Source organism: Grampus griseus (genome assembly GCF_964374135.1).
Source record: "Grampus griseus genome assembly, chromosome: 9".
Classification (NCBI taxonomy): domain Eukaryota; kingdom Metazoa; phylum Chordata; class Mammalia; order Artiodactyla; family Delphinidae; genus Grampus; species Grampus griseus.
Window position 1 is genome coordinate 21,144,735 of NC_139003.1, and position 27,507 is coordinate 21,172,241.

At 34.1% G+C, this 27,507-nt stretch overlaps 1 protein-coding gene across 4 annotated transcripts in view; it reads right to left on the reverse strand.

Moving 5' to 3' along the window:
- MKLN1 (muskelin 1) overlaps positions 1–27,507 on the reverse strand; it is a gene marked incomplete at its 5' end in the record, with an annotated part of 355,190 nt that overhangs the window by 66,145 nt on the left and 261,538 nt on the right. For all 4 annotated transcript variants that reach the window (XM_082661471.1, XM_082661472.1, XM_082661473.1 and 1 more), the window contains 3 exons: positions 6,279–6,391; positions 18,199–18,264; positions 21,165–21,242. In XM_082661471.1, the coding sequence (XP_082517597.1) occupies positions 6,279–6,391; positions 18,199–18,264; positions 21,165–21,242 (257 nt within the window). The remainder of the gene's footprint in view (positions 1–6,278; positions 6,392–18,198; positions 18,265–21,164; positions 21,243–27,507) is intronic.

The window sequence follows — 27,507 nt, forward strand, 5'->3', positions numbered from 1 at the left end:
ATTTTTCAGAAAACAGAGGAAGAAAAAGACCTCCTTTTTTTAAACTTGTATTCTATTCATTCCTAACTTACATATTTTACGAGGACAACATAACACTGAAACCAAATAACAATATTACAAAGGAGGAAGAGCAGAAGTGACATACGGGTAGCTAGTATACCTCATGAATACAGAAATAAAACTAATCTTTAACAAGATATCAAATAGAATACAGCAATATATAAGAATAATATTTCATAACTACAAGGGTTTTATTTCACAAATGCAAAGTCAATTTTACATTTGAAAAATCAATCAAGGTAATTTTCCACATTGAAAGAGTAAAGGGGGAATTCCCTGGTGGTCCAGTAGTTAGGACTCTGCTTTCACTGCCGGGGCCTGGGTTCAATCCCTGGTCAGGGAACTAAGATCCTGCAAGCCGTGTGGCATGGCCAAAAAAAAAAAGTAAAAGAATAAAGGGGAAAAATACACAATCTTACCAATATATATATTGTAGAACAAGCACTTGATAAACCCAACAAATATGCATTAGGAAGAACTCACAGCAAACGAGGAATAGAAATGAACTTCCTCAATCTGATAAAGAATGTATGAAAATCCTAAATCTAATTTTCCCTTTAATGGTGAAATACAGAATGCTTTCCTGCTAAGACATGAAACAAAATAAGGATGTCTATTCTCATCTCTTCTATTTAATACTGTACTGGAAGTCCAAATCAGTGCAATAAGGCATTAAAAAATAAAATTAAAAGTTATGACAGAAAAAGAGAGTGGAAAGAAAGAAGTTAAAATTGTCTCTATTCAGAGATGACAGGACTATTTGTTTAAAACATCCTAAGAAATCAACATATAACAGAAGAGAAACCTTTAGAAATAATAAATGGACTTAGAAAAGTGACATGATACAAACAAATTGAAAATTAAAAATGTTTAAGTTTCATTTACAGTAGCATGGAAAAACAAAATACACTGGGATCCATTTAATAAAAATAAAAAGGACCTCTAATCTGCAAACTCCGAGTGCTGGGAGGTAATGAATAAGACTGAAATAAATGGAAATTTAACCCTGTTCATGGATTAGAAGGCTCAGTATCATTAAGACATCAATTATCTCCAAATTGATTTATAGACTGAATACATTTCCAATCATAAGTCCAACAGTTTTAGAAACTGACAATATGATTCTAAAATTTATATGAAGATGTAAAGGACCTAGAAGAGTCAAAATAATTTTTAAAAAGAAGAATGAAAATGTCTTACATTACTTGACCTGAAGGAGTGTCATACTGGAATATGAATAGACCAAAAGATCATGGAGCAGATTAGAGTGTCCAAAGAGAGACATATACTTATATGCTCAATTGATTTTTGTTTTGTTTTATTTTTGCGGTACGTGGGCCTCTCACTGTTGTGGCCTCTCCCGTTGCAGAGCACAGGCTCCGGACGCGCAGGCTCAGTGGCCATGGCTCACGGGCCCAGCCGCTCTGCGCCATGTGGGATCTTCCCGAACCGGGGCACAAACTCGCGTCCCCTGCGTCGGCAGGCGTACTCTTAACCACGGTGCCACCAGGGAAGCCCTCAATTGATTTTTGAGAAAGGTGCCAAAGCAGTTCAACAGGGAAAGAAGACAGGGAGCGACCAGAACTCTCATAAATTTCTGGAAGGAATATAAAATAGTACAACCACTTTGGGAAAAGCTTTAACAGTTTCATCAATGGATGCTAGAAGGGCAAAAGTTTGATGAGTAACAGAATATTTTCATAGTCTCAAAATGTCTCCTCACAAATTACTTATTAATATGGAGTGGGAAATCTGGTGAGCACCCTTCTTAACCAAGTGATCAAAGCTAACATCAGACAAACTGACATGATGTGCCTGTCTCCTGACAGGACATACTTAGGAGGACCCGATGTCCTCCACATGGCATTCCTGCTAAAAATGCTTAACCTATATCCAATCCTGGGGAAACATCAGACAGATCAAATTGAAGGATAGTCTACAAAACAATTGCCCTGTATTCTTCAAAAATGCCAAGGTCAAGAAAGACAAAGAGAAGTCAAGGAACTGTTCCAGACTAAAGGACACTAAAGAAACATGACACTGAAATGTACTGCATGATCATGAATTGAGTCCTGGGTCAGGGATAGAGGTTGGGGGTAACAGTAAGATACCTATAAAGGACATTACTAAGGCATTATTTGGGTAACTGTTTATATGTGAAAAGGGAATGTGGATTAAAGCAGCAGTTCTCAGTGCAGTCTGGGGTCTTCAGGGATTCTACAAAGTCAAAGTTATTTTCATAACAATACTAAGATTAAAAAATGTGTCTTTTCACTCTTACTCTTATAAGTGTATGTGATATTTTCCAGAGGCTACATGACTTTTGATATAACAACAGACTGAATGCAGAAGCAGATAAGAATCTGGCTGCCTTCTATTAAGTCACAATTAAAGAGATTTAGAAAACTATAAAACAGTGCTACTTGATATATGATGGTTGTCTCAAGGAAAAGCATTTTATGCAATTGTTTGAGCTGCAAGCTGATGTAGCTGCTTTTTCCAGGAAACATGATATTTACTCAAAAGAAAACTAACAATCCAAGTACGGTTATTCAGACATTTTCTGAAAAATAAATGAAGTAAGTATGTTATCCTTGAAGAAAAACAACTGATAAAATTTGTTGCCAATAATAAAATGCACATTTTTAAGCAAATTTAGAATTTTAGAAAACTTCTACCTGACACTGCGATCTTGACACCTTCCCAACACTTAAAAGAATTTTCTAATGAGAGTGATCATATGTGGTTTGGGGGATACTGTATAATAATATGTCAACATTTGAAGACCTGCATAACTCAGGGAACCAATATTTTTCAGGTGACCAACACACTGAGCAAAAAAACAAGCATGGGTAAAAGATCCATTCAAAGAGCAACACAGATCAGTGGATTTTAATGTAACAGAATTACAAAACATTAGCTGATATCGTTTCAGAGACTACAGTGCAATTATTTTTAAGAAGCAAACAACTTGTCAATTTGGGGTATAAGATCAAAAAAGTACATGTGCTATTATATAAAAAGGCTACTATTAAAATAATAGTTTCCTTTCCAAGAATGTATCAATGTGAGGTCCAATCTTCTTCATATATCTCACATAAAACAACATGTTGCAAAAGATTAAATGCAAAAGCACATAAGAGAATCTAGCTGTCTTCCACTAAGCTAGATATTAAAGAGATTTATAAAAATGCAAAATTAAAAATACAATTTGTCTTGAACTGATAAAAACTTACATGCATATCTACATGAACATTTAAAATAATTATTCTAAAAACTGAGCCATTCTATTATCTTTCAATCTACTACATGAGCTATTAGATACATTATTTAGTCTAAGTAAATTAAAGTGAATTAAATTAATTTTGGTTTTTCTGTGTGATTCGATATTTTTATAGATTATACTCCATTTAAAGTGAGTATCAAATAATGGTTGTATTTCCCTGTGCTGTACAATATATCCTTGTTGCTTAATTATTTTATACATAGTAATTTTGCTTTTTAATTGCATATCATACTTTTAAAACATATGCCCTGGGGTATCATCAAACAATAAAACTTGTACTTACTGGTGTAAAAAACAAAATGAAACTGTTCAATTTTGGAAGGAATGAGCATTTTGCTGGAGCCATATATCCTCATTCACTTCACTGCTGGATCAACAGAAGATTTTTAGGTGTTTAAATGAAGAAAGTAGTAATAAATTATAATAAATCTGAATTCCAGTACTGGATCACCACTTTACTTATCTCTATGGACTTCAAAATAACAGAAAAAAAGTATTCTCATCAAAATAATTTCTGTATGTTCCCAGTACTAGTTTTAAATAATTATTAATTGCATTCTAAATATAACTTAGAATATTACATTAACATTACTTTTGAGGACCCCTGTAATCCATCGCCCTTTCCTGCCAAAACAGCCACTCTCCTGAATTTTGTATTTGTCATTCCTTTGCTTTTCTCCAGCATTAATTTTTTATTTAACTTATCTGAACTATTTACTCACTAAAGAGTAAGCATATGATCCACGCCTTAAGGAATTCAGAGTCTCCATAGGGAAACAGAAATATAAACCAATCATTATAGTAACCCATTCAAGGAATGTAAGGGGTTAAGTGTTCACACCTAAGGAAGCTTCTAATTCTGGTTAGGGAAGTCAAGAAAGGCTTCACAGAGGAACTGAAGTCTGATCTGTGTTTTAAAGAGTAAGTAGGCATATACTACATAAAAGCTGGGTGCACGGGAGGAGCAGCCTCTGTTAATTCCAAACTGGGAAAACACTATTACAAAGAACACAGGTGAGAACGTTGAATAATTCTAGCAACTATTAAGTATGGCTAGCACATAAAGTCAAAAAATGAGGCTAGAAAAGTAGATGGGGACCAAATTATGATGAGAAATTTGAAGTTTTTACTCTAAGCAAAAGGAACTAAGGTAGATAAACTTCATTATTGTTGTTGCTGTTATTACTCACACTTCCCTGTATCTATGCCCTTGGATAGTGCTGCCCATCACCCAATAACTGTGGATTTGGTCACATGACTTCTTTGGGGAAAATGGGACAATAATATATCTAATTGAGAGCTCATGTCTACTTCATCCTCCTTGCAGCCCTGCCCCTACACGAGAACAAGACTCATGCTAGTCAACAGGAAGATGAGTGGCTACGTAGAACAGAGCCAAGTAGTCTCGGAAGCTAATCTAGACTAGCTGACAGTCAGCTGACTCCCAGCACATGAGTGAGCCCAACCAATCTACAGACTTGTGAACAAAATAAATGCTTATTACTATATGCCACTAAAGTTTTGTGGGTGCTTGTAATGTAATATATGGAATGCAGTAGATAACAGAAACAGGGACTGAAGCTAACCATAGGGTTTAAGCAGAGGTGTCACATGGCCAAATGTTTTTTTTTTTTAAAGACTGTGCTAATGAATGGACAATAGACCTGGAGATCAACAATGGAAGCAAAAACGTTTAAGAAAGAAACCACAAAGCTGGAATTAGTGCCAAAAGGAATAGAGAGGAAGAAACATCTGAAACGCAATACTGAGTGCTAGAACCGGTGGAACTTTAGGCCCTAATTAGATACCCTCAATGAAGAAGAGGGAGGATTTCAGGATGAACTGTAGGCTTCTTGCAAGAATAATTACAAATACAACTAACTAAGATTTAAAATAGTTTAAGAGAAATCAGATACGTATTCTTTTAAGATCTGTCTTTATTTTTGTTGAGGATAAAAATAATCATTTCAGAAAATGGTACTTTAATATTGAAAAGGCAAAGGCCATTTTCATAGGGATAATAAATAGAAATCAGAATTTTAAGATCTCTTTAAAAAGATAAAAACTACCCAAATGATTAACAAAGGAACACACCAAGTAAACAAGAATCTAATTTCGTAAGATTAAAGACATAGCACCAGATTTTAAAAAAATGGCCGTTCTAGATTAAAATCAGTGGTTTTGAATTAGGTCTTTTCCTCCCCTTTTCATTTGCTGCTACTACTGTTTTGTTTTAGTTTATTTTTCACCTTGTAATCTGAAATTGCTTAGAGGGAAAAGTACAATAAAAAATTCTATAATGATTTAAAAAATAATATATGAATATGTGCTTTATATCAGGGTATAATTAATTATGCACTTACATAATTCAAAAAATTAAATAAAAGAATGCTGTAAATCCAAGACATCCTATTCACTATGGAAAAGCTTTATGTATATATGTATCAATAGACAGACTCACACATGAATACATACATACAAGTTTAGTTAAAAATAAAATATACATCATTTGTGAAAACTGATAAGATAGTCAAATAGTGAGGGGCCAAAATAGTAAGATAGTGAGGAACCAAAAGCACATTTTTCCAGAGGAAATAAAAATAAGATAAATGTTCAAAATAAGAGTAGAGGTGACAAGAACATAAGAAAAATAATAGTTACAGTTACATTTTAACTAAAGTGGTTAAAAACTAAATTACATTAGATACCCATTTCTATTTATCTCTATAAAATAGATTTGTTCATGTACCAATAGTTGAAGAACCAGGTATAGAAGCTGGAATGCAAGAATACTTAAACCAAACTTGTCACCACAAATTCTTCTGCTATCACTGCTGATAGACATTTACAAAGAATACAAATCATTCAGAAAAAGAAGTGTACGACCACACCCCTATCGTAATACAGATGGATGAAAAGTCTGAGAACTTGCCTCTTTCTCAGTGTCTCTAGAGATACATGTCCACTGGTTCTCTTTCACACTGTACGCCCAGAAGTCAGCAAGATCTTGTGTTCCATCCCAGCCACCAAACAAATAAACAGTCTCTGTGAAAATTAGAAAAATATGTGCAAAAAAAATAAACTTAAGAACAAAATTTAAGTATAGGCACCCAGATAAAGCCATTGCTTCTAAGATCATTTAAGAAGGTACATCTAAGTAAACTTAAAAATGAGATTTTTAAACTGGTTAACATTCCAAAATAAATACTAGTACTTCCTAAATATAGGCATACGGAAGGGCTGCTGCAGAACCACTATCTTGAGAGATTTATAAATACAAAGATAACTAGGAGGCATCCCCTAAGATTCAGATTCCATAGGTCCTCAGTGGGTAAAAAGAGTCAGTACTCTTAAAGTGTCCAGGGGGAATCCTGATGTGCAGCCAGTTTAGGAGTTTCTATGTCAGGCCACAAAAAATTTACATTTACCAGCTTCTTAACAAAGCAGCTTCAGATAGTTAAAAAAAAAAAAAGGGGGGGGCTTCCCTGGTGGCACAGTGGTTGAGAGTCTGCCTGCCGATGCAGGGGACACGGGTTCGTGCCCCGGTCTGGGAAGATCCCACATGCTGCGGAGCGGCTAGGCCCATGAGCCTGCGTGTCCAGAGCCTGTGCTCCGCAGCGGGAGAGGCCACAACAATGAGAGGCCCGCATACCGCAAAAAAAAAAAAAAAAAAGGGAAAAGAAAAAAAAGAAATCCCGAAGAAATATACAGTGCAAAAAATATATATAATATAAAGCTATCTAGCTACTTCTGAAAAAACTTCACATTAAAACTGTTTTCTATTACAATACAAAAAACAATGGTTAAAACTAGCTGTGAGTTAAAGTTAGATATCTTAAGAATAAAGTGATGCATAGCCTTGATATTCCCACGGAAACTGGGGGAAATTTTTCCAAATATATTATGGTGGATTTAACTCCTCAGAAATCAACTTTTAAGTCATTCCAGGTACCTTGAGAATTTGGTTTCTTCTAATTCTGAAATGTCTATTATACCTATGGACTTTATCATGTGATAAAACATTTGCTCCGTGACCAGTGAAAATTTTTACCTTTCTTTATAAAATAATAGTGCCTTTCCTTTCTTCAAATATTTCTTCCCTTTGTAAATATCTTATGTCTACTTGTTATAATGCCTACCATTTTTTTAAGTTAAATATAATACATTACAGGAAAACTATAAAGCCATCTACTCTGACATGCCCTAGGCCAATATATGCGGAGACTGTCATCTAAATTACATCCCATCATGAAGGGTTGAAATGCACCTGGAAATATTGTAACACTACTTAAGAAAATTCGTGCCATTCATAGAGATGTCTTATAAGAGATTTTTGTCATATTTTCATATAATTTCAAACTCTAAGTGAATTTTCTAAGTGAAAGAACCTAGGGGAAATTAAAACAATGCTTCTGGATAAGAACAGACCACTGGAACAGTTCTAGTGCTAACTGGGTAATCAGGTATAGGTCACTTAACTTGCCTGGGTCCTGATTTTTTCATTTACAAACTCTCAGTGTGGTGGTAAAGTTCTTCATATATAAGTTACATGAAAACATTCTGAAGGGTGTCAAGCATGAACAGCATTTCTACCTTTAAAACATGCACATATACACAAAATACCTTGTAGTTACTAAGTACCACTGATGCAATTAAAACAGTATTATTGTATGTTTCCGTGTCTAACCCAGTACCTAGAACACTTTTGGCTCTATATAAATGTGAAATAATGGAAACTATTAGAAAACTGCCATCTCTCAGAAGTATAAAACAATCCATTATCATTAGTTAAGTAACATTCTGTTTCCCAAATGGCACACAGTAATGCCCAGATACTGAGAATTCTACAGGAAAAAAATTAAAGAATTTTCATCTGACTTAAAAATTATTTGCCAAGGCCTCACTATAAATGCAATTAACCCCATTAAATTCTGAAGCCTGGAGAGGGAGGGGGTATATAACTAAAATAGCAATAGCAATTGACCTTTTGTTTTACAGTGTTTCTGGGCACCCTTTGGATAAGGTTACCCTGGTTCACTAACTTTAATAACCCTTCCTCTTGGGATCTGGGTTCTCAATGTTCTTTCTGAAAAGCAGGTCTCTTTGTACGCATAAATTCTCACAGCAAAGAAAACCCACATTTCCACAACAGCCTCATTGATAGCTGAGCAAAATAAAATCTGGCACAGAGCAAGCATCCCAATGGAATTAATCCAAGATGTCATTCTTGTTCGTGAATGCTCTGTGGTCCCAGTTAAAGTTTAATAGTAAAACTGAATGAATCAGATGGTAACAGGACCTTTTGACATACCTGAATGAAATGTGTAAGAAAATTTTAATCATTTAATCATTTAAGTTAAATCATTCAGGAATGAAATATTATCCAAACACCAGCGAAAATATTATTTAATGCATAAAGGATATCAAAAACTTTTAAAGATTATAGAAATAATCAGACAAAACTGTAGTGAGAAGAAAGTAGAAAAAAGAAAATGCTATTATTTGCAACATGGCAGTAGCTTGGTTTACGATGTCCACTCTCATGCTTATAGGTTATATAACAATTCAGGCACATCCCTAGGGCACTATAATCCTCCTCATGCAGCAGCCCTTTCTCTGTATTTTTTCTTAAAGGAGCACAGGCTACAGAGGCTATTTCTCTCAGACTCATTGAAATGTTCACTCAACATTTTTTGAGTACTAATCTGAATTGGCAAGGCACTTTAGAGAATAAAAATAAAGAAGACATCATCCCTACCCTCAAGGAGCTTACAATTTAGTGAAGAATATAAAACAAGTACATTAATCACCACAATGCAATGTAGACTAAGTGTCGTAAGAAAGGTAAAAAAGCACCACGGGGGTTCAAAAAAGGGAAGAGAATATACCAGATTGAGGGGACTCAGGAAGATTTCATGGTGACAGTGGTATCTGACCTATGCATCAGAAAGTGGCTTTGCTGGTAGAATGAAGGAAAGAGAAGAGGACTTTTCAAGCAGGGTAAAAAGTAAAACAAGGGTACAGAGACAGAAAAACACACAAAAAAGTGTTTTAAAAGACACAGAATCTAAAGTCAGGCAGATCTTGGATGGAACTGCAGCTCTATCACCACAGCTGTGTGACCAACACCAAATTCCTTAACCACTGGTTTCCTCAGCTCTAAAATGGCACAGAGTACCTATCTCCTAAAGCTACCATGAGAATTAAATAATGCATGCACAGTGGTGAAAACTGTGTGGTGAATAAATGCACTGTTCATTTTAAAAGAACAAAAAAAAGTAGTGGAGTGGAGGTAAGTTAAAAAGACAGGTAGTGGCCACATAATGAAATGGGTTAAATGACAATATAAAGGTTTTGAACTCGACTCCACAGACAGTATAGTATTAAATAGCAACAGAAGATTTTAAGCAGAGATGTGACATGGTCAGATCTGAACTTGCAGCATATAGGACTTACTGAAAAGGAGGAGCCAGGGAAAAAGAAAGATCGGAAATAAAGTGACCAATAATAGCCTATGTTCAAGATATCAAACCAATTTCATTCTCAGAGACTAAATGAATCAATTACCAATCAATCAATCAGTTATTGCTCAGGCCACAAAAGCTAAAATGCAACCAGTCTTTTTTACAGGTTTTTTCGTATCAGTACTAAATAACCCCTACAACTACTTACTACCAATAGTACTAATCTATAAATCTTATATACGCTAAGAAAAAGGTAGAAATGTTAACACAGCAGTATCTTCACACCATTTTGCACAAAGAAGCAGGCTTTCTATTTTATAAGCCCAACTGCAATATCTATCCTCCTCCTCTGATCCTTAGGGGTAAGTCAGACTATGCTGATTGCATAATCCTCCACAAGATGGCACACTATTTTCGTAATTAAATCCATCTTTCCACTTTGAAATAGTATAGAATGCATATACTATGCACTGACATAACATGGGCCCAACCTTAGATAAAATTCAAGTGTCAAAAAGAAGAGGTAGGTGGAGGGTTACTAGGCTTGTAAAAGAGGTTAGCTTAATTCCTAGTTTAATGTAGACACTAAGAGAAAAACAAATGAAATTAAAAAAAAAACTTTTAAGAAACACAAATTTATATTCAAAATAAAAATGAACCCTGTCAGGACATTTAGTTTAAGAGTTTAATCCTTCTGAAAGTGTAGTTAATAGGACATTAGATTGACATTAGAATTTTTGAAGGGAAGAATAAGTTAGAAGGGGAAAGATATTTTATATGCTCTTTAACCTTACCTTCTTTAGCCATTCCCTTGAACTCTCAAAACCCAGCAGATTATCAACTGGATTCATCTATCTCTCTTTTTAAAAAGAGCTATATTTCTTTCTTTTTTTTTTAATTGGTGAATTTTTGTGTAGCCTTTTTTTTAGTTAATTTATTTATTTTTAGCTTTCTCTAGTTGTCCTGAGCGGGGACTACTCTTCCTTGCAGCGCACGTGCTTCTCATCGCCGTGGCTTCTCTTGTTGCGGAGCACGGGCTCTAGGCGTGAGGCACGCAGGCTCAGTAGTTGTGGCTCATGGGCTCTAGAGCGCAGGCTCAGTAGTTGTAGCACACGAGCTTAGTTGCTCCGTGGCATGTGCGATCTTCCTGGACCAGGGCTCGAACCTGTGTCCCCTGTATTGGCAGGCGTATTCTTAACTACTGTGCCACCAGGGAAGTCCCGAGAGCTATATTTCTTACATAAGGCTATGATTACAAAACTAGAGACCGATCTTTTGGGTGAATTCAACATATGGTTGTAATTTCCCTGCTAAAAGGTTGTATTTTCTGCCCATGACAATATACTTTGTATTAGGGCTATATTTTAGAATTCCTTTCTGATAACAGTATGAAAGAAAAAAATTCGTGTCATACGTAGCTACAGAAATACAGCCATATGAATATATTTGTATTTAAAAACTAAAACCCATGTTTACCTACTTTCTTCAATAGCTTCTTTAAAGAATATCAAGGAAAACCATTATGTGGCATTAAAAAAAAAATGAAAGCACGTTACATATAATTGGTACAGTCAGAGAGGTTCAGATTTCCACAGAACGGTTCTTTCAAGTGACAAGCAACTTCTTTTATAGATACCAAACACTGGGATTTTGCCTAAATCTTACTACCTATTCTGCTTGAGAGAGAGAAAAAGGCTGGTACCGTAGGTTCTTAAAATTCAATGAGAGTTGAACAAAGAATTGCCTGGTACCATGGATATTTTAAGTTTTCATCTGGACAGACTTCCACACTGAAGCAAAACAGACATGCCTTTTTCTCTATTTGCCTTATTTTACCCAGAGTTGAAACCCAATTCAGAGTTGAATAACCTAAGTAGAGAAATGCCAGGTATAGGAATAAATCAATAAATCAATAAAATTGACATACACTCCCAAGTAGGACAAAATACTACATTCCTTCTCTACTACATTCAATACAATACTACATTCTTCTCTGGTAAGAATAATAGAATTCACTTAGGATAGAAGAAAGCTTTGAAAAATCAGAGTAAAATTTATGCCACCATGTACTTTTTAAAATGGTGAGTCTATCCTTAAAACTGTAGCAAAATGAAAAAAATATCTACAGACTGAAAAAGGAAAAGAAAATTCAGGGACTATTAATTTTTAATATTTAAGAAAACAAGATAAACGAAACACTGGGAAGCAATAATTGCTTCGAAATATAAGTCACTTTAAAAGAAGCTGAAATGAGCTCTATGAAGTTTCAGTCTAGTGAAATACCTGGCACACTGGAAGCACTCAATAAATGTTAGCAATTATTAGGTCAGCTATTGCTCCTCACTCTTTATATCTGCAATAGCTTTTAATAAGGATGTAAAGGAATCAACTATGTTTTTCAATTTCACTTTATGGTATTTTATAAGTGAAGTGATATGCTTTATTAGTATTTATGTATTTAAAATTTGCTGAGGTCTCAGGACTTAGCCCTCACAATCTACTGTATTTTCTGTTTTCACCTATCATACCTGAGATTTTCACTGTATCTTCCGCATTAGAAAACTAAGAACCACTATAGTAACAGCAGCAAAAACATGGGCTTTGGAGCCAGACAGTCCTACAGATCTGTGTTCAAATCCCAGCTCCACAGCCCTGGACACAGCACGACCTATTCTGTAAAATGAAGGTATCTACCTTTTCAGTTGTAAATGAAACGTATGAACATATAAAAGTGCTAATCGCAACCTCTACATGTAGTAAGTATTTAATAAATACTATTACTCCTCAGGTTAAAAATAAAAAGTTTTAGTCTAGTGAAGATGTTCTTAACTCGATGATCTGAATTCATGGATTCTCTTCCAGAAAAATGTACATACAAAGAAAATTTTGTATATAACTTCAACAGATTAAGAACCCTTGCTTAGGAAACCTTCAAATTGCATATTTAAAATAAGGACTGGGCTTCTCTAAACTGTATTTCACTACTTAGGCACCAACCTTATAAAGACAGAACTTCTAGTTTCTTCAAATTCTACTTGAGGAAAGTCACTCTACTACTAAATTAACCTAATCCTTAACGAAAAAGTTCTTAAAATGAATTTTAATATTTTTTCCTAAAAATCTAAAAGTATATTTATCCTTTCCTTTGTAAAACATCAATAAGGGCAATATATACAAAAGATGAAACAATTATACCAAAATACTATTGGTTAGTTAGAACGTGGAATTATGAGTGAGATATTTTTTCCCTCAACACAGCACTGCTTTTCATGTTCTTTTAAATTGCTTTTCAAAAATTTTTAAATTGTTTAAAAATATTTCCACTGTGATTCTGTCAAAAAAACAAACACAAAAGAAAGATCTCTAAATTTACATCAAATTCTCTCAGCAGAACTAATCAGTATATATTTGTAGATTAATATGTTGCATATAAAAATACATATTATATAAATAATATATATTGATACTTACATAAAAGACATTATTTCATTTAACTCTCACAGCAACTTAATTTATTATTCCTGTTTTTATTGTCATTATAACTCATTCAAGATCAAACAAAAAGTCGGTGGTAAAGTCAGGATTGAAATCCAGATATGTCTCTCTCTCTCTCTCTCTCTCTCACACACACACACTTCTTTCCCACACACTCAACCTCCAACCACTATATTTAATTGTTATATCAGTAAGTCTGGACTAGAAAAGGTTCTTTCAGAGACTTAACAAGAAATACAACTTTGAAGATAATTAAAATCAACCTGATGATAGCAGTTATAAGACTCTGGTACATAAATGATAAAATAAAAGTATATGAAACCACCTTGGTAAATTATGCTATTAATAATTTTACAATAGAAGTACAATTTCTAGAGGAAAAAATTCCAAAGATATCCCAGATTCTGCTCCTACACCCAAATTAAATTCAGAAAGCACCAACTGTTACCCTAAAAAAATGCAAAGTCTACATAACCTTTAATTTTTCTACCTAGATTCCAAGGTAATAAGAACTACAGCTTTAAGGAAATATAGTCTATATACTAGAAAAGAACAAACAGAATCACCAGAAAATTTAAATATATTAGAGTATAACCAATAACATAAATTCACCTCAGAAAAATATTAGCATTTACAACAAATGACATCATGACACAATCCAGTCATCAAGGTTTAAAGCAATATCAGAGTGTAGTTTCCAAGTAAATATTTTTCTTTCAACTCGAAGGAAAATGGATTTTAAAATTTTGATTCAGTTCAACAAATATTCAGTACACACTTACTCCATACCAGGCTTTGCGGCCATAAAAATAAATAATGCAAGATTCTTGTTTTTCCCCTGTCAATAAGATATTGGGGATGGGAGGTAGAAAGGAGAAAGCTGAATAGAGAGGAATGGGATACATAACACCTACACAAGCAACTCTAAAACAATTTGGAAATCATTATAGTAAAAATAATAGTATGAACAAAGTGCTACGTAAATACAGAAAGGGAAATGATTATTCTGCCTGGACCTGTCTTCCTGAACCCCAAACAATATATCTAACCGCTTACTTGACGTATCTATATACTTGAATGTCTAACTGGCATCTCAACCTGTCTAAAAACAAGTAGCTGAACAACCCAACATATTTAATCCACTTGTTTTACCCATCTTAGGGAAAGGCTATACTATTTTCCCAACTACTCAGGTCAAAACCTTGAGTCATTCATTACTCGTTTCACTCACACTTCATATCCAATCCATCAGTAAATCCTGTCAGCTGTATGTGACATCTTCAAAATACATCCCAAATCTGACCAATTCTCAACACTGTGATCACCACTCTAGTAAAAGCCAATGCTATCATCACTTCTCTGGTAAGGAACTGCCTCGTTAAAGGTCGCTCTGCTTCTGCCCTTCACCTAATTTGTTTTTTGTTAAAATGCAAAGTCAGTAACATTTCTCAAAACCCAACAATATTTTCCTTTAATCATCTCACTATGAGTAAAGGTTAAAGTTCTTACAAAAGAGCTCAACACAACTGCCCCTCACTACCTCTCTGACTTTATCACCTTTACTCTCTTCCTCACCCACCTTATATCTAGCAACAAATAATCTGGGGAAAAAACAAGAGTAGAGGAAAGGTGGGCAAGAGTTTACTTTGGAAACACTATTATTTCAACAATGAATACCACTTACACAGAGCAAGGAATTTCATTTGAAATTTTATATGAATACCAGCAGTATCTACTTACCATGTAATGTCAAAACTTAATAGAAATATTTAACCCTTTAAAAAATATATAGGTAATGACTCTTCCCAATAAACTCCACAAAGGCAGACAAAAATATTACATACCATTTCAAGAGTATCATGGGCCTCCTTAAAGCCCATTCATGAAGCCTCATCTAAGAAAACAAGGAAATACTAAAAAGGATAGAGCATAGTGATAGCAAGGAATATAGACAGCAACGGTTAACTGAAACAAGAGTCGGAATGCCAGGGTATGGCAGTGACTAGACTTTTGAATGGCATTTTTAAAATTCCTTTTGTTTTCTCTTGATATATCAGATTCCTGGATTACCCACCCTCACAACCAGACACGTGTTTAAACTTAACCTAAACCACTGTTCTAGAGTCTTATGAAAGTTCAAAGCTTTTTCTGACTTGGTTGACTCCTAGGGCATCTTTCCTTACATTTCTCTCCGCTTCCAGACACCTGAATCCTCAGAAGCTGCATTTCTCCTCTATCTCAATCTGGATCCCAACCCTAATTGCATCACCAGTTCATTTATATATATTTATAAAGAATTCCATACCAATATGTTTTACACACCATCCCTATAACCCATACTCCCTATTACTCATATAAAGGATCATCTGAATGTGGTTAAACCCCTTCAACTTCACCGTTCACACAGTACTGTTTCCACACTATAAGTGGTAATGGTAACATATTGACCATCAAGCTCACTTGAGTTATGGACAACTTTATATTAACTATCATGATTATTTAGTTTTACCAGACTTTAAATTTTTGGTTCCTGTTAAAGGCTCAAAATCTCATTTAATCATCACACATGGACCTAAATAAAGCTTGACCCAGCATTCAGAAAGTTTGGGGGGGGGGTGGAAAAAAAGCACTGAAACAGACACAAAATGGCTCTAAATAAAAATTCCTCTATTGATGGCTAAGTCCCTAAATTTCCTATAGTAGAAATATTTGCTTAAAAATATATTCACAAAGTACTTTTATTACATTTTTATCAACTAGTGCTCATACAGAAGTATGGATACTGATCAATTTTTCATTGTAGACCTTTGTCAACCTATAATAAAGCCTCAGAAACTATGAGAGATTATGCCTTTAATGATTCCATCTGGAATATATCCCATGCCCATAATAAGTCATTCTTACTTATTTACAATGACTTACTTTAAGTCATTGCTTTCTTATAACTATTGTTTCTAAAGCAAACCAAGTAAATACTGAAACAACCCTTTTCCTCTCCTTGAAATATTTTTTTAAAGGGAATGGGGATAAGGACCTTGAGTCCGCTGAAACCCTGCCCTTAATGCATAAAACCAAGATATTACAGAAAAATATGTGGACCTTTATCACTATATACTGTTTTTTACTTAAAGGATCTCTGACCTGAAAAGTCAGCATTTAATCGTCAATGACTCTGCTCACACAAAGTTCTGTCAGGATATTTGCCTATCATTTGAATCTTCTCATTTTCCATTCTCAAATATCATGGATTACAAAAAAAGAGAAAAACTTCCTCTTTTCTTACACATTTATTTTACCTATTTTATATAGTCCATATTCCATAATAAGCAACACAGTAAGCACTATGAAAATTCCTTCTGCTCCCTGATAAGGTGAACTTTAAATGTTAAAGTAAACCACATTACTTTTGCATTTAAGGAAAACAGCATTTTGTCTAGAAAATTAAAGTAGCTTTTCAACACTCTTTTTTAGTATTTTATTAGCAATTAAAAAAAAGAATTTAATAATATTTTCATCATGACTGAGAAAAAGAAGAACAGCATTATAAATTCCACTGTATGTTCAAAAGAGGAGAAATGCTACTGTAGACAATCTAAACACAAATTTTCAACTTTTTTTATACCGTATTTAATTTTGGATTAAAAAAACCAATTTCTGTATAGATCTGGTTCTTTGAGAAATAAGCATGTGCGTATTTACTGAACTCTCAGGTAGTAAAAAAGATGCTTAGGACTCTACAGCTGAGTCAAGCCTATTTTTGTGGGAAGGAAGGGGTCTGGGAAGAGGGGCCAAGATAAGGAAAGCAAACTCCTATGCCTCAAAATGAACCTTTTCCAAAGAGACCCTAATAATACTCCCAAACAAACTCATAGGTTACTACACAAATTTAGCAGTTAATTGTAAATATTATAATTCCTCCTTTTACTTATAAAACATTTGTGAAAATACATTAATGCCTAGATGATTATTATCTGCATTGCAATAATCTTAGTAATTACAATGAGTCAAAAAAACCTTATTCCTGAAGCACTATTGTCAGCATAATACAATAATAGAACAGAGTTTTTATTACACTTGGAAAAAGTAAAATATTATTTGGGTGGATACTGGCATTGTATGTGGTAAAGTTTTCTAAAACCAAATAATAAAATTATACAAAATTCTTGGTATTATTTGCTTTTCAAGACGGTAGTTTGAAACCTATTATAATTTTAGCATTTATCTCTAAATATAATGGTATTTAAGCTGTTCTAGGCTGTAGAAACCTAAGCAAAATTTTCAGTATCAAGTTGCAGAATAAAATTAAAAAGAAGACTAAAACAAATTATTTATAGGCTTGTGGACAGTGTTTAGCAATTTATGCATCTACCAACACTTAGGTTACTTAATTTTATATTCTCTCCCTCTAAAATATATCTTAATTCTCTTTTACTGCAACAATTCCCATATTACGGCATTAAAATATAAATGCACTAAAAATCCAGAAATACTCCACAGTATACTATGGAAATCAAACACATATAAAACTACACACACACACACACACACACACACACACACACACACACACACACACACACACACACACACACACACACACACACACACACACACACACACACACACACACACACACACACGGCTCTAAGGGGCTGCACGTTACATTTCTTTTAGGTTATCTAATTTCATTTGTGCAGCAGCCTCCCCTCCCTGACGTGCCATTGCCTAGTTTAGGTTATTACCTGTAGATAATGGCTATTTTCTTTGCTACTTGGTTATGGCCAATGACATTTAACTTGGTAAGGAATGGAAAGAAGTACATTTATGAGTACCTGATATTTAAATGTATAATTTTTTTTAAAGAATTTGCTTTCCATTCCAAGTAGTCCTCACCTGTTTGAACATCAATAACCATCTGATGGCCTCCTCTCATTCCTGGTCGGTTATCTTCTCCATCACCTGAAGTAGAAACAATATTTTCTTTAAAGAAATACCACAGAACAACTGCATATCCAGAGTAACTTCATTCATAAGTCTGTAATGAGTAGCGAGAATAACACACACTTATTCTTTCAATATTAAGAATAAGAGGACTTGTAAGAGACATAATATGACATAACTAAGTTTATAATAATTATCTTGCTCTTTTTTTCTAATTGCTTTCAGGCTCTTAATGCAACTGGAAGCTACTTTCAACTTATTTAGGACCAATGCCATAAATCAGCAAAGACACAGGATATTCCACAAAAACGTAAAATCTCTAAACTAGTGAAGTGACAAAGTGAAGATGGAAAACAATCACAGAACTAGATCACAGGTCTATAACTCCAGGCATGGTTTATTAGTATAATGAGCAGTTTTAAAGTTCATAAAACCAGCTACTGAAAACTAAGATGCTATCAAGTTTTACATTAATGATAATTTCATCACTGTATTAATTTTGTGCCAATATTTCAAAAATCATCTCCCACATAATCTCCCAGCTATTTTATTTGAGTAGTACTGTCTGACAAAATGTAAGATTTGCTTCCCTTTGATTCTTATTTACATCACAAAGCTTAATAGGCAGGTTTAAATATAATCAGTGAAAACTTTAAACCTCTGAAGAAAAAAACTATTGTTTAACTTATATTTATCTTATTTTATATCAGATCTTTTATATATAACTTAATTTCAATGGTTCAAAAGGTTACAGGATTCTAATGCCTTACTTGATGTAAACCAGAAAACCTGAGGTTTTCTTTGTAACTCTCCCATTAACTGAAATACATTACTTTAGGTAATAACTTTCCCTGTATCAGCTTTCTCCTATGTAAAATAGGGAACATCCAATTTTTTTTTAAATTGTGTTTTTTAGGTAAAAGGCATTTTTATTTTTTATTTATGTATTTTTTGGCCACACCATGTGGCATGCGGGATCTTAGTTCCCCAGCCAGGGATCAAACCCATGCCCCCTGCACTGGGAACCCAGAGTCTTAACCACTGGACTGCCAGGGAAGTGCCGGGAACATCCAAGTTTTTACTAATCCCACAGGGGTATTATGAAAAAGACTGAAATATCAGTTCTTGTATATTATAAATAAGATGCAAAACTGAAGCCATATTCAAGCACTAATCATTCAGAAGTTTCCTGCAAATTCTGTCTCCTTTTTAATAGCTAGGTTTAGAATTTACAGCTCATTATTGTTGAAGTTTCACCCTTTTTTTCCTTCTTCCCCCAATTAGTAAAGTCAGTATTCCCACTTTCAAGAACAGATTAAGAGGGAATTCCCTGGTGGCACAGTGGTTAAGAATCCGCCTGCCAATACAGGGGGACACAGGTTCAATCCCTGGTCTGGGAAGATCCCACATGCCGTGGAGCAACTAAGCCCGTGCGCCACAACTACTGAAGCCCGTGTGCCACAACTACTGAAGCCTGTGTGCTCTAGGGCCCGCATGCTGCAACTACTGAAGCCTGAGCACCTAGAGCCCATGCTCTGCAACGAGAAGCTACCGCAATGAGAAGCCCGTGCACTGCAACGAAGAGTAGCCCCTGCTCACTGCAACTAGAGAAAGCCCGTGTGCTGCAATGAAGACCCAATGCAGACAAAAAAAATAAATTTAAAAAATAGGGACTTCCCTTGTGGTGCAGTGGTTAAGAATCCAGCTGCCAATGCGGGCGACACGGGTTCGAGCCCTGGTCTGGGAAGATCCCACATGCCGCAGAGCAACTAAGCCCATGTGCCACAACTGCTGAGCCAGCTGCGCTCTAGAGCCCGCAAGCCACAACTACTGAGCCCATGCGCCGCAACTACTGAAGCCCGCGCACCTAGAGCCCATGCTGCACAACGAGAGAAGCCACCGCAATGAGAAGCCCGCGCACTGCAACAAAGAGGAGCCCCCACTTGCCGTAACTACAGAAAGCCCGCGCGCAGCAAGACCCAATGCAGCCAAAAATAAATAAGTAAAATAAAAATTTTAAATAAATAAAGAAGACAGATATTTGATCATTAAAAAAAAGAACAGATTGTCAGTATGTTTGCCTTTTATATATTTAATCCATTAGTTTTCAAATATAATAGTCTGCTACAACATGCACTTCTGAAGAAAATTACCTCATATATGACTGATAAAGCAGGAAAATGATGCTTATATAACTCAGAAATCATGGAGGTTCATAAGCAATTTTCTCCAGTATATTAATGTTTAACACTATTTGAGGAAAGCTTTCTCACACTTAAAATGAAGGCTTTAGCAATGTATGAAGACCACAGGAGGTGGTCTTCAGCTTGAGGGTCTACAGCTCAAAGAAAGAAGCATGAGCCCCAGGGTTTAAAGCTCCAAAATCACTGTGATGCTCAATATAAATGCCTATATTTAACTGTACTAGTATTTATTTTTATTAGAATTGTTATTTTTTATTATTAGTATCTGGTTATATTATTAGTTTTTATCATTAGTTTTTATTATTAGTATCTGATTATAAAGTTCCACAGATTTAGAATGGTATGTCCCATTTCTACTTCTCTCATAAGCCCTATTAGCTTTTGTGAGCAATTCTGCAGAACTTAAGGTTTTTCAGGGACACGTTTGGGATTACAACACAATAGCCTATAATTTTATAGTGTCTCTATAAAAGCAGTTTATGATGGTATTCTGTGTAAACAATGCCCAACCTTCTGTTATAGCAATAAAACAAAAAGGTTTAAAAGAAAAATTTAATATAGTAAACTTCCTCTGCCATCTAGTTGAGGAACCTATGTCTTATTTTAAACACCTGCTTTTCGTTAATAGGGTACAGTGAAACTTGAGCTACCTTCGGATACATGAAACTGGGACATTAAAGGAAAAGCACCCACAACCTAGAAGGTAGGACTTACCTTTGGTACTTTTGGGAATGATTTGACTCCATCGTGGCTTATATTCCTGTTGACTGATATACTGATTGAACAAGCCATCTGCAAATATCAAAGAAAGAGAGAATTACACCCTAACAGCTTACACTTTTTATTACAGCAAAAAAGACCAAAATGTAGAAGCCTACATTAAAGAAAATTACTAATATGTCACTAATACAATAGCACATTTTCATAAAATATGTGTCAGTTCAGTTTTTATGCTACCTCAAATATAAATAGCAAAGTATTAGTTGACACAATCATGTAAACGAATTGTTTTAGTGGCAGCTCATACTAAGCTTACTGTTTCCCCCATTTTTGTACTACTATACAAAAAAGCTAGAGAAGGAAATGGGAGCTCCAACAACTTTGGTCTAGGCCCTTGTATTTTCAGGAAAAAAAACAACTAATCCTTTAAAGTGAAAATACCATTTTTAGAGTTTTCTTTGAGTACAAAATTACATAGACATAAAAGCACCAGTAATAGTAATAGTATATTTATTGAATACTAAATGTTAGAATCTGTGCTATCTTACTTATCTGATTTAATTCTAAAAAACAGCCTTATGAATTGGGCATTATCATCTTCATTTTACAGATGTGGAAATGCATATTTAGAGAAATTAATGAATTTAACCCAAATCACACAGCTCTTGAGTGGTGGGGCTGGGACTCATGTTTCACTATGCTTTACTTACTTCATTAATAAATTCTAAATCTCCTTCTCAAGAGGAGTTGTTACAGTACAGTAACTAGTTGTTACACTAGGTACTACTATGGTCATGGGGACTGAACTCCCCACATATATCCATTCTACCCCAAATTATTATCAAGTCCTAATCCTGTGCCCCTCAACAAAGATTAGTTTAAGAATGGTATGAAACCCAATTCTGGCTAATGAAACATGAGGATCTCTGGTGGGGGGTGTGGGGGGGCCTTCAAGGAAATGTTTCCTTACTTTTAAATGACTCTACAGAGAAGAAGAATGTACTTTTGTTCCTCTGGAAATGTTCAGAATCTGTATGCAAATGCACATTCCTGCTATAGCCCATTTGTAGAGGTCTGATAATGAAATCAACTCTATAATGATGACAGGGCAGAGAGAGATTAAGAAACTGGGTCACTGAATTGACTAACCATGAAATTTACCTTATCTCTGGACTTCTTGTTATATGATAAAATAACATTTCCTTACTTTTTAAACTAGGGTTTTCTTTGACATGAACCCAAACAGATTATAATTTATAGAGTTACCCTTACTATAAATTCTGTCATTTGACTCTGATTTCAATCTGAATAAAGGATTCCCTTTTGCTTCATTTAGTCACTGAAAGCAAATACTTTTCCAAAGAATTTATAAGTAAAACTGTCTGTTCTCTGTGACTTGTATACTTGCCAGAGACTGCGTAATTTACAAAAACCTCCCTAATCTCTTTCTTTTCTGGGTAATTATGAAACTCAGTGGTAACCACACCCTTCAGCTTTCAAGTCTTTCCAGATGGCTTTAACTGAAAACCTCTATCCCATAAACTCATCTAGTTTTTTTCTTTGCCCGTGGGACTTAAAAAAATTCTTGCAAAAAGAAAGTTCTCTCCTCTTAAATTAGCACTCACAAATTAGCATTTATGTTTTAATTGTTAAAGTAAGGGGAACAAATGGATTCACAACTTATTTTAGTGAGAGTGTTTCTATCTTATCACCTACTCCCCCATGGGCTTTTCTGACAATTCTTGCCCCATCCAGCCTACTCTGGCCAATACTGGTTTCCCATTACAAGAGCTGGAAATCTTTTCTTTTTTTCACATAAAATGTTGTGGGGCTCCTATTAATAGTAATGATAAGATGATAATAAAATATTAATCATAAATTTAGTATTATATAGAAGTAAAACACAGCAATTAAATTTTATTCCATTTTGTGAAAGGCACATAAAAGTTAAATGATCCTTTTTAAAAACCTTAAACAGAGAAGATAAAATTAATCAATATAAACAATGATTTTAAAATATTAATTCCACATAATGGCTAACTGAAGAGGAGAGAGAGAAAAAAGTAAAGATGGGAGTATATGGAGATAGGTAGAAAACTGAGGGAGATAAGAAAACTCAAGACATGAAAAATACAAAGCAAAAATAGACACAATTAGAAAAGTAATAAATTTCATACTTTTTAATAGTGCCCAACTGCCATATTACTAAAGTGTCCCATACTAGTTAGTTACACGACTTTTGATAAGTCAAGCAAGTTCCTCATCTGCAAAACTGGTGTTTAAGAGTTGGATAGGGCCTGAGGTTCCTTCCACACTGTGGCATACTAGGGTCCCACCACTGTTAGAACCAATATATTTACTCGAACTGTGTGTGTCTGGCTGATCCCACCTATGTTCATCTTAGAAAAGTCTCCATCTCCTCTTTCTCCTTAAGTCTTCTGTGACTATTCTGAAAAAGAAATCACAATCCACTGGGGGAAATTCTTCTAAGAGCTCTTAAGGCAGTAATCACAGGAAATAATCTGATGGATGACCCCATTCCTGATCTTTAAAGTCATTCTGAACACTGCAGGTAAAATTAAATTCTCTAATTGTTTCTTCAACTAATCCTTCTATCCCCACTCTTAACTAACCTGAAAAACTTACAAATACTCTACCCATCACGAGCTTCACAGTTTCTCTTCTATCAAACACAACTGTCCTATGAAAATATTGTCAGGAATTTTCAAGTAAAAAAAGCAAACTCTCAAACATTATACCATTTTTGTAAAATCATTTTGTAAACACACACACACAGATGAAAAGAAAAAACACTGACATACATCAGAAAGTTAAAAGTGATTTTCTTTGGTTGGCAGGATTAGGATGATCGTGATTTTTGGTTTTGGTTTTTGCCTTTGTACTTTTTTGTTTTCCCAATTTTTTTTGCATTGAACTCTATTATTATCGGAAGAAAGGTCACAAAACAACTAGATATGTGGAATTCTTTTCTAAACTTTGGAAAAACTTCGTAACATATTGTTATTACCAATATAAACCATTTTCACATACTTTGTTACCCCTGAAAGGTCTCTTCTTCACAGGTCACTAGACACATTCACGTTTCTACAAGCAGTGCTTTGTACACTGACGTTAGCTTGTTTTAACAAGGACAAAGAGAGCTAAATATGCACAAAGGATTTATGATCAAGCATGCAGAGGAAATTACTCCCAAAATTTAAACATTAAGTAATCCAAACTTAAAATATTAGAAATTATGATGATTTTACACTAGATACAATTAATCCTCTCTTGAATAATGACAGTTAATAGCATAACATCAGAGATGCTCAGTATATAATAAATGCTTAGAATGGAAAAAAGAGCAGAGGGTAGAGGGACTTTCCCAGCCACATGGTTGACATTTCCTTTGAGTCATCTTAATCTTACTAAGTTCCTTACATTACAACAAACTGTACATAAAACTTCTACCTCCAATAAAGCACCAATCTTGTACAGTAGTCAAGCAAACATTAAAAAAAAACTGCTTGGCGAACTTTTTGCCTCCTTCTGTCTCAAGTAAATTCCTTTTATCTTCACTAGTCTAAAGTTCACACAATTCTCTTTGATATCTCTTACTTTTCCTTGGAGACTATTAGAAAACCTGAAGAAAATTATTTCAATATAGCATTATCAAATCTGGAAGTAACTCTCTAAAAAGATCTTACCAAAGAAGAAAGAGTTGACTTTTATTGCACACTTACTGTGTGCAAGACATCACAAAGGTTAATTCATTTACTCCTTAAAATAAATCTACACAATGGTCATTATTAATTATTGCAAAGATTAGAAAATCAAGGTTCAGAGAAATTAATATCATGCCCAAAGACTCTAAACAAAAGGTATAAAACCCAATTCCAAAGTCTAAACTCTTTTCAACTCTTCATAGAATGCATGTAAATAAATATAAACACACAAATAATAGTTTTTAAATTACAATCTAAGATTACACACTATAATAACAGACAGTAAAATTTACCTATTCAACAGCACTTCAACAGACAGCAAAATTTACCTATTCAAAAGGAAGACTGGGAAACATAACTCACCATACCAGATCATTCTACTGCAATATTAAACTGATTATAATAAAAGAGGGATAAAACTAAAACAGTTGAAATATATTGTAGTTAATTATAATTTAAAGGAAAAAATGTAATCTCCCTCTTAAATAAAGGTCTACTGGTAACTGTGGCTAAAGTTTACTTTTTATGTTTCGTTTCTTCTCTGGAACACTGGTTTGTCACTACTCCAGATCACGTTCTTACCTTAAGTATTCATTCATCTGGAAGTTGTTCCAGACAACAAATGGCTAGTTTGAGAAGCTAGCTGTTCTACCAAAAACCAAAATAAAAACAAAAACAAAACAAAACACCTCTTTTGGAGAAATCCTGGCTTACCATAAGACACAAAAGCTAGAAACATAAATTCCAGCCCTCTCACACCTCTCTACACTACTATTCAACTCTATTTAATTAACTTCTTGATACTTTCATTTTATAATATTAAACCATCTAATCACTCAAAATAAAAAATGACTTAAAAAACTATGTTGCACTTTGCAGAGAAACATGATAAATTAAAGATTACCCTCATTTATTCTATTACAATACATATTTTATTGCCTCTTGCCAGGGAAACTGGGTTGTCAATAAATAGTCCAGATCAGATCTGGAGCAAGTTATATTTAGTAGCTATTTTCAATGAAATAACATGCTTAAGAATCTTCTTTCACGCTCTCAAACAGAAAAGTAGTAATATAATGTTTATTAATATAATGTTTTCTTGGTGAACAGTCATTTCAAGTGCTAAAGAAACTTTATTTTTTAATAGAACAAATTAAATTTTTCAAAATCAAACAGTCATAAGCTTGAAATCCTTGAGGTGATCAATAAAAATGCTACAAACATTAAAGCAGGGTAAAGATTTTTTTAAAATACATTGCTTTCAGTTCCTTGTTTTAATGTTAAAGAACTCCCTTTCAAGACCTAAAAACAAATGAAAAGCTGACACCTCTGCAGCCAAAATAATCTCGCCATGTTCCTTATATTTCTAATTCTTGAAAGGTCGCCTTTTGTTTGGTATGCTTACTTGCATATATTCTATGATTCAGCAAAAAATCTGAGCTTTCTATTGAAACAATGACATTCTCATCTACAAAAATATGAAAACACCTCTTAACACTGTTTTAAAAGTCTCAAAAGTAAGGCATTTAAATGTTTATGAACTATTTTAAAAAATTACTTCTGTATTTTAAGAATTCAGGCAGTTGCTAATATTTCTATATGTCTACTTTTGACAAAAATCTAAAGCAGAAAATCAGAAGTGTCTGCCAAAAGTAAAACTATCCAAAAGAACTGAAAATATGACTTAGGAGAAATCACACTAAGACCCAGTTGCTAAGAATTTTCAAACTACTGAAAGGCTCCCGGTCCAATACCATCTCATTTTTCCCCTATGATTATGACTATAATAACTAAACACGTTTCATACAGTCCTAATTAGGCACAAGCTGTTCTTGTCTCTAATGGTGGAAGTACATAATTTTTTTTAAAGAAAAAAAATATATTCAAGCCTCATCCAAGATTAAAAAAGAAAACAGCACAGAATACAGTACTGCTGCCTACATTGAAACTTTTATCAAACTGATTTTTCACCAACACAGACATTTTTTTTTAAAGAAAAAACTAAAAATTCACTTACAGGTACAGCATAAAAAAGTTTTTATAGTTCAAGAATAATAATGGCTGGGTAAAAGAGATTTTTTTAAAAAATTATGCATTTCAGCAGTTTGATTAAATTCTGAAAAGAGAAATACATGAAATATAACAATTTACATTACAACAATAAATATTGGGGAAACTGAACCAGTAAATATTTACTTGGATGGTAAAGCATGGTGGTAAGATGAATAGATTCAAATTTTAGCTCTGCCACTTACCAGCTATGCTGTCTTAGGCAAATTACTTAATCACTGACATTTATTAAATTGAAATAACAATAATACTTACCTAGAAAGCAGGTACAAGAATTGAATTAACTCATATATAGTGTTTATTAGAGTAGATGGCATATTGGCCTTTGAATACATGAATAGTTATAATAATGAAGTAATATTTGGAACTATATTTGGCAAAAAACTAATAATTTTTTATGCACAAAATGAGAAATATGGTACAAAGGCAAATAGGAATTAAGAGAAGGAGGAGCAACTGAGGTGCAAGAATAATTTTTAAAAACTAGCTTGAAAGAGCTAGCCTTGAAGAATGAGTTTCAAGTGAATGGTGATAAAAAGGAA